The sequence below is a fragment of the Camelina sativa genome, chromosome 8, assembly GCF_000633955.1.
Source record: "Camelina sativa cultivar DH55 chromosome 8, Cs, whole genome shotgun sequence".
Classification (NCBI taxonomy): Eukaryota; Viridiplantae; Streptophyta; class Magnoliopsida; order Brassicales; family Brassicaceae; genus Camelina; species Camelina sativa.
In genome coordinates, this window is record NC_025692.1 from 23,784,102 (window position 1) to 23,792,301 (window position 8,200).

The 8,200-nt window shown below is 38.6% G+C and overlaps 2 protein-coding genes across 3 annotated transcripts in view; one reads left to right on the forward strand and one right to left on the reverse strand.

The window, feature by feature from the left end:
• Positions 378-5,429, forward strand: LOC104708216 (DDT domain-containing protein DDB_G0282237-like). Of its 2 annotated transcripts, none has more exons than XM_010424739.2 (11): positions 378-591; positions 1,419-1,552; positions 1,770-1,942; positions 2,399-2,808; positions 2,903-2,981; positions 3,100-3,446; positions 3,552-4,012; positions 4,098-4,311; positions 4,423-4,584; positions 4,674-4,762; positions 4,934-5,429. In XM_010424739.2, exons 2-11 carry the CDS (start codon positions 1,440-1,442, stop codon positions 5,082-5,084), a joined length of 2,199 nt encoding a protein of 732 aa, XP_010423041.1. In that variant the 5' UTR covers positions 378-591; positions 1,419-1,439; the 3' UTR covers positions 5,085-5,429. The 2 variants fall into 2 exon arrangements, with proteins under 2 accessions (XP_010423041.1, XP_010423042.1); XM_010424740.2 differs by lacking the exon at positions 378-591 and adding an exon at positions 618-678.
• The window catches only part of LOC104708218 (DEAD-box ATP-dependent RNA helicase 25-like), a 5,501-nt gene continuing 3,026 nt past the window's right edge, over positions 5,726-8,200 (reverse strand). Inside the window, exons 5-10 of the mRNA XM_010424742.2 lie at positions 7,268-7,474; positions 7,107-7,193; positions 6,924-7,019; positions 6,633-6,848; positions 6,354-6,536; positions 5,726-6,141 (exon numbers count right to left, since the gene is read on the reverse strand). Coding sequence (XP_010423044.1) covers positions 5,869-6,141; positions 6,354-6,536; positions 6,633-6,848; positions 6,924-7,019; positions 7,107-7,193; positions 7,268-7,474 — 1,062 coding nt within the window. The 3' untranslated portion in view covers positions 5,726-5,868. The remainder of the gene's footprint in view (positions 6,142-6,353; positions 6,537-6,632; positions 6,849-6,923; positions 7,020-7,106; positions 7,194-7,267; positions 7,475-8,200) is intronic.

The window sequence follows — 8,200 nt, forward strand, 5'->3', positions numbered from 1 at the left end:
TAGGTTATTTGAAGTTTTTTCCGAATTATGGTCAAACATCATTTGGAATTTACCAAAATAATGGTTGAAGAGGCTTCACCGTTTTAGTTTTAGTTTAAGAACACATAATCAAAACTTACTTTGGTTGTTTTAGCTTTCAAGTCTATTTGACTTAAGAGGTGTAGCCATGAATACTGATTAAAAAAACGAAACATGGTAAAGCCTTTTAGGCCTAATAAATGGGCTAAATATCAAGAACTAAAGCCCCAGTATACCTAAAGGGGCTAGAGAGTTATTAAGGGTCCAAATCACCAACACCTGTTATAAAAACTATATAGTATTAAATATAATACTATAAATTAAAGTGAGAGAGAGGCTAATTTCACTAATTCGCGTATTAAGTGTTTATTTTTTTTTGCGTCTTTCCCATAAGGAAGGACGACGACCAAAACAGCTGAGAGCGAGAGAGAGAGAGAGAGAGAGAGAGAGACCGAGAGACCGAGAGAGGGACCTAGGGAGATCTCAACAGCGGTGTTCGTTCCTTGAGAGACACCTCTCTCTCTCTACGACGCGCATTCCCAATTTGATACATTCTCCGTAAGATTTGATTGTGTGAGTCCCCTCTTGTTTCCCTTCTCTCTAATCGTTTGTGGCGGGAACATCGATCCTCTTGCCGTCTGCGATTTCGCTTTCTTCGTGGTGATTCTCGTTGTGTCGGCTGCGAATTGCGTTACGTTTTTTTCAGTGATTGTGTTTGTTACACATTTGCTTTGCTTTTTGGCTGCTTTTTTGTTGTTGTTGTTGTGTGTATAACTTGTGGGTTTCGGGTTATGGATTCTCCGAAACTAGGGTATGATGAAAGTGATTTTTCTCTATCTCGATCTTTGGGTATGGGTTTTGATTCCTCGGGTTTCGTTTCGCTTCCTTGCCTTGTTCGATATTGCTTTCAATTTGGTATGTAATCGGTGAATTTTGTCCGATGGTTTCAGATCTTTTCCTAATTCGATTGGGATTGCGATTGTTCTAGGGTTTAATGCTATCTCCGTTTCTGCATTGCTTTTCTCAGTTTTTTTTCATTGGGGTTTCTTTTTTGACATGATCTCACATGTTCCACTTGCTAATCTATGGACTCTTTGTCAAATCAGAGCTGAAATTAGAATCAGTGTTCTCGGGCTATGTGCTATCATTTGCATATTTTTGCCACATATATGTACTTGTTTACTACTTTTCTTGGTCTACTTGACATTTGTGTCACCTTAAACGCTTTATGGGGGTTAAGATTTTCTGTTAATTCTCTGTTCTCACATTGCATAGACGCAATTCCTGCCCTTCTTGCGTGGATGAGCTGTTTGCTACGTTTCCTTGATGTTTCTAACTATGATTTCACAAAAAGCCAATATGATAATCACTTATACGACACCTTTTTATATATGCCGTAGGTCTGTTTTGCCATTTGAAGGATGCCTCTACTAAAAAAGAAGTCACATAGACTACTGGAGCCACCAAATAACTTGGAGCCTCAAGAACTTGTTTATCAAGTTCGTCTCACAAAGGAGATTTTTAGAGATTATCAGTATCCTTTTTCTATTGCTGTTTCAATTTATGAATTGGAAAACATGATACTATTTTTAAACTTATGTTTCAAATGTTTACCATCTCCTTATGTGTCCAGTGTTTCATTCTGGAACAATCTTTATTCATATTATTCTTCCAAGGCTTGGTTGTTCATGTTTATCAGTGCACATATCCGTGTCAGAACTATTTGTTTGCTTTGCTTAACATAAAATTAGATTGTACTTGAAGAGGATTAATCTGTACCGCAAGCGAGTTTGGACATGCAAATCTACTGGTAAGACTACCTTGACCTACGAGGAGGCCTTAGACTCAGAAAAACTGGCAAGCAAGAAAGTTCAAACTCTGGCGAGAGAGCTAGTCGCACCTGCTTTACGCATCATCCAATTCAGTAAGTTTTAACTCCTTCCTTGGTTATATTCATTCTTATGATGCAAGTGTGTCGAAGTCTTGTTTTATTTAGTTGTAATTATGTGTACATTGAGGGCTGTAGCATAAATTGTCTGTATCTTCTTGGAACCCCGGAACCATGTGAGAGTTTCAAAGCCACACATTTAAAGTTAGATGTGCCTCTATAATTCATAGAATGGTACCGGTTGGTTGCATTTGCTATTGTCACATTCCTGGTTCTGACACAGACTACACTGTCAGGGGAAAGGAGTTAAGGATGTGCACCTTGGTTGTGCATCAAGACTGCCTTTTTACCATTTTGGTTTTTCTGTCAGTTTTGTGAATCAGCAATCCCTATTTACTGTTTTAAATTTGTTTGTGTAAGATAAATTTCTAATACTCGAAATCTCTGTTTTATGACCACTACTTCTGACTCTTTTTCTTTCATTTTGAAAAGGTACGCTGTCATTGAAAGATCTTGCTGACAAAATAGCGACAGAGTTGCAAAATTGCTTTTACGCTGGTGCAGAGTTGTATGGAAAAAGGGATGGGGAACTGCATCCGTGCAAAATCTTGAAGATATTAACAGATGGGGATAGTAAACCTCAGTATGAGGTAGGCTTCCTTTACAAAGATAAGGAAATAAATGAGAACACAGTGCTGTTTGGGGAGGATCTGTCATGGAAGAAGTTTCCATTTAGTAGAAACTTTCTGAAGTCTTTCATTAGGGATTCCACATGCCACAGTATACCTTGGGTAGTAAATGATTTTCTGGCTAAAGCACATGATATCACGAGAAAAATTCCCAAGGAACTTCAGAACAAATATGTCTTTCAGAATGGAGAACTGGTTCAACAAAGAAAGCAGGTAGAAGTAAAGTACATCACCATTTAATAAGTTGTAGCATTGCCTAATAATTAGTTGATGTACTTATCAGTTTTGTCTCATCGCTAAACTATAGGAAGGTAAAACCGGAAGGGAAAAAGGAAAAAGAAAGAGAGCAGAAAATGGTAAACAGATTGCAGAGGAGACAGATAGAGGTATAATTGCATGGATGCTCTGCAATTCGTTTCCAATTCAATGTTTCCTAATGTTTCGGCAAAAGTTTCTTTGCAATTTAAAGGAAATTTTTACCATTCGCTGGTTTTTTCTTTTCAGATGTTAATGAGTCTGAGGAAGAGGCTATCAATTATCCAATTGAAGATTCACTGTTGCCACCTGATCTTGATGACACTGATATCACTCAGCGGCCTTCTCTTTCGCGGGATTTTAGTGTTCCAATGGATTGTGTTGGGGATCTACTTATGGTCTGGGACTTTTGTACCTCATTTGGTAGACAGTTGCATCTATGGCGATTTTCTCTTGAAGACTTCGAAAATGCTGTCTGCCACAAGGAAAGTAATGTGGTTCTTATCATGGAGGTGCATGCCTGTCTTTTCCGGTTCCTCATCAGTGAACGTGGGGATAATTTCAAAGCTTTGCAGAAAAGGAGTCGCAAGTCAAAGGTCAGATCTTGGTCTCATATGCTATTCGCATTCAACATTAAGTCGCCAATCTTGTGATTTTTAGTTTTCTTTGTGTTTGATGCCCTGCTTGTTGCTTTATTTCAGATAACATTGATCACATGGGGAGAGTATCTTTGTGATTTCTTGGAATCAGTCGACGCTTCTGATTTGTGCATTGACCTTGGAACGATTAGGCGGGGACATTATGGTCTTTTGGACCCAATTGTAAAATTGAAAATCTTAAGAGAAATAGTGAACCATATAACTGTAACAAGTATGTTCAAGGGGGAAATAGATGAGCTTGTTGAACAACGGCATGCCCTTGGAGCTGCTAGAAGAGAAGAAGCGTTGACAGAGGCCCGACAGAAAAGAGAGGAGAAAGAACGGTCCAAAACTGGCGAGGAATCTAATGGAGTTTTAGACAATAGTAGGTTGGAGATAAAGAAAAATAGCTCACAAGTAACAGAAAGTAGTGAAGACAGCGAAAAGAAAGAGAGCACTGCAGGGGGAAGCAAGATGGAGAATGGGTTTGTTTCTTCAGAAAATTTTGAAAAATCAGAGAAAAGGTATGGCTTATATCATATTTACTCATTAGCAGAACATTTGGTCTTCAGATCACTTGGGAGCTCATTTTTCTCATGGTAGTAACAGGCTTATGGGGAATGTCTATCTGAGAAAGCACAAAAGGCAGATGACGGGTATTAAAATCGAACCAAAGGAGGAGGAGAAGGGGGAGGAAGATGAAGATGAAGATGGAGCAGAGGAGGAAGAGGAGGAGAAAGGATTTTCAGTGAAGAAGCAGGAGGCAAAATCAGCAAGTGAAGATGAGAAAGGAACTTCGGAAAGGAGGGGGCCCGAACAGAGGGTAGAGTCCTTCCCCACATAATTATTTTTGATATGTGGTTGTTTTCATATATGCACGTGTGTGCTTTTTTGTTTATGCACATCAAGTGTGAACTTTTAATGTTACATGCAGAGGAAATACTATGAACGAGAGATGGAGAAAATAGTCATACGTACAAACACCTTAGGTAAAGATCGGGATTACAACAGGTACTGGTGGTTCCGAAGCAATGGTAGGATATTTGTTGAGGATTCTGATTCCAAAGAATGGGGCTATTATACCTCCAAGGAAGAGGTATCATCAATCCACGTGGTTCATTTCCTTGTTTGATCATTTGATTGTATAAATCTTGTTCAATTTTGTGTATGTTTCTCTATATCCAGCTCGATGCATTGATGGGATCACTAAACCGTAAAGGAGAGAGGGAACTGTCATTACATATACAGCTAGAGAAATTCTATGACAGAATATGGTCAGTTATAGCTTCCCACTTCTCTTTTGCATAATCTGCATTATTTATTATTCCGGTCACTTGTTCTATCCTCACTTTGATGCACATGTAGAAGAGTAACACCACATTTATCAAAGTCTCCTTGTTTATGTGTCATGGCTTTAAAACCTGGCGATGACTTGTGATTTGCAGCTCTACACTACAAAAGAGGACGAAGGACATTGCTCACAACATAGAAATGGAAGAAGCAGTGGTTAGGAGATCTACCCGTGTCAGAGCTCCACTTCATGAAAATCCAGCTAGTGCCTTCTTGAGATATGTTAACAAGTGGAAAGAGGACTAAACACGTAGCAGAATTCAATTCTGTATAGGAAAAGCTTGTAGTTGCAGTTGCAGCCAAAGCCAAACTTACCATTTTCACCTTGCCTTCTCTGTTTTTTTTTTTTTTGGCTCAGTTTAGGGTTTAGTAGAGCTTTACAATTTACAACAAAAAGGCATAGCCTTATGGTGAAAGGCAAAGCTTGAGTAGAAAGATGGTGTTGGGTTTTGTTTTTTCACTGTTACCATTCATCATCACCTTCTTTTCAGTACTCTTTGGATCTGAGGTTCCATTATTTCTTTTTTGCCGGGGAAATTAGAAGTTTTTATTACGATTTCTAAAATGCTTCTATATTTTGGTTAGTGGCTATATTCCTAAGCTTTGTGGTTACTGATGAATTGGATCGATTAGGCTAAACCTTATTTACAAGTTTACAAAGTGTCACTTGTATGATTATATCTCTTTGATTGATGTTGAGATTTTGAGGAATGAGGTTCGATAATTTCGATGGCATAGGGGTAGTTCAACGTTTGAATTTACAGAATTACTTAAAAAAGTCAGCTCTCATATTCAAATTTAGGTGATCGAAAAGAAATTAGTCCAAAAATACTATGAATCATAAATCCAAAATTGCTTAACTGTAAAAGAGAACATGGCAAAACAAATTTCTTACAAAAAATACCTCCACAAGAAGGTAACTTCTATAGATTTTGTATAATTAGAAAATCAAAGTGTTGCAAGAATAACAAGAGATAATACCTTCAAAAGCAATAAAGTTTGAAAACAAAACATACCATTAAGAAAAAATCTAGCGGGAACGAAAATTTCTATTTGTTTTTTTCTTGTCAAAACCAGGAGCGACTCTTATACCAGGAACGTTTTTGAGACCCATCTTGCCAAGAACATTTATAGGGATAGCTGGAGGGGTGCTAAGTCCCATACTGCGGCTAAACTCATTAGCTAACTCCACCAGTCTGGTCGTGTCTCTTGCAATTTGCTTCTGTGATTTGTAGTAACCCAACCACGCCTGATATGCTGCCTCCTTGTTCGTCATTTCCACTTGGCTAAGCCCTTTCTGCACCTGATTTTTAACATGTGTTCTCACATTCATCAATGCTCACTCGAGTTACATACTCTTAAAAAATATATTTTAAACATTGGGAACTTGCATCCCAATATAGTTTAGTATAGTAGTCTGGTTGTTATGGGTTGCTAATTGCTAGCAAGTTAATTTTGAGAAAGGTTTGCCAAGTTCAGTAGAGTCAAATTCATATAGTATTTGAAAAAGCTTACCTTTTTCACAGCTTCATGGTCTATTGGCGGTAAAGAAGTCTTTGTGATGGGCAAGTCTTTCACAGAAGATAAAAAGTACTCTTCCCACGGTGCCAACAATAGTATACCTTCTCCTTCCTTCCCTTTCCGCCCAGTTCTGCCAAGTCTATGTATATATTGTTCTCTGTCTGATGGCAATCCCATCTGCAAAAGCAACATATAAACAACGACTTCAGTAAAAAACGACTAACTTTGTAGCAACTGTTCAACTCTATAATGGAAAACTACTATATGGTTTACCTGTACGACTAGTGACACATCAGGGTAATCAACACCACGAGCAGATACATCAGATGTTACAAGGATAATACTCTTGGACTTGCGGAACTCATCAGAAACTCTGGTTCTGTAACTCTGCGGTTTTCTAGAATGGATCTCTCTGACGTTCAGGCATAGCTTACCAAGCAGATCAGCCACCAATCTTGTGACCATAGCAGTTGTACAGAAAATGATAATCTGCAACAGCAAAGAGATTGTGTTAATCCAGACATACAGTGGTGATTCACAATGGCATTGGAGGAAGAATATTACCTTATAGCCCACATTTTCTGTGATGTGTTCTTTCAGAAGACCATATAGAAGCGAGAAATGTCTATCCAATGATGCAATCATGTACATTTGTGTGACCTGGGAGATAAAACAGACATGAGAAACCAATAACATTCAATCATAAGGCCATTCGTTCACCTGAACTTCAAAAAAGCAATCTTTTACCTTTTGATGCGTCTCCCCTGCCCCCTCTTGAACACAGTTGACGAACTCATGATCCGGTTTCAGAGCAACATGGCATATTTGACGGACCTTAATACCAAAACAACACGATTCAAGATTCCAACCCAAAAGTGAGAGTCGTTGTGCAAGAAACTGACACTTACCTCTTCAGGTACTGTGGCGGAAAATAAAAATGTCTGTCTCTGCTTCGGAACAGCAGCTATTATCCTCTCAATATCCCTTCGGAAACCCATGTCCAAGAGATGATCAGCTTCATCAAGCACAAGGACTTTCACACCCATCAACCTTGTTGCAAATCCGGACGTGTTGTCGATGTGGTCTTTGAGCCTTCCGGGCGTAGCCACGAGAATCTGAGATTGTGCAAATATGTTATTATTTAAAAATATACAGAGACAAAGATCATCATCTCTGCAGCCACTTTGACTACAGGGAAGAGAAAAGATGCAAAAAAAATGCAAATGCATAAGAGGCTAAATCAAGGAACATATCCTATGATTGGAAACAATCCTAACTTGTTTAGCGAAATACATCCTTTTTGAATATATCTTTCTTAATTTATATTCTTAGCCATTTAAATAATGAGTTCATATTGTTTTAGTGAAGAACAACCAAATCAGTTTGAAGAAAAAATAAATGCAACTCTAATGGTCAGATAACAAGTTTCATTTTAGAAGTCCAGCTCAATGGCAATGCAAGATTTGNGCAATCTTTTACCTTTTGATGCGTCTCCCCTGCCCCCTCTTGAACACAGTTGACGAACTCATGATCCGAATTCAGAGCAACATGGCATATTTGACGGACCTTAATACCAAAACAACACGATTCAAGATTCCAACCCAAAAGTGAGAGTCTTTGTGCAAGAAACTGACACTTACCTCTTCAGGTACTGTGGCGGAAAATAAAAATGTCTGTCTCTGCTTCGGAACAGCAGCTATTATCCTCTCAATATCCCTTCGGAAACCCATGTCCAAGAGATGATCAGCTTCATCAAGCACAAGGACTTTCACACCCATCAACCTTGTTGCAAATCCGGACGTGTTGTCGATGTGGTCTTTGAGCCTTCCGGGTGTAGCCAC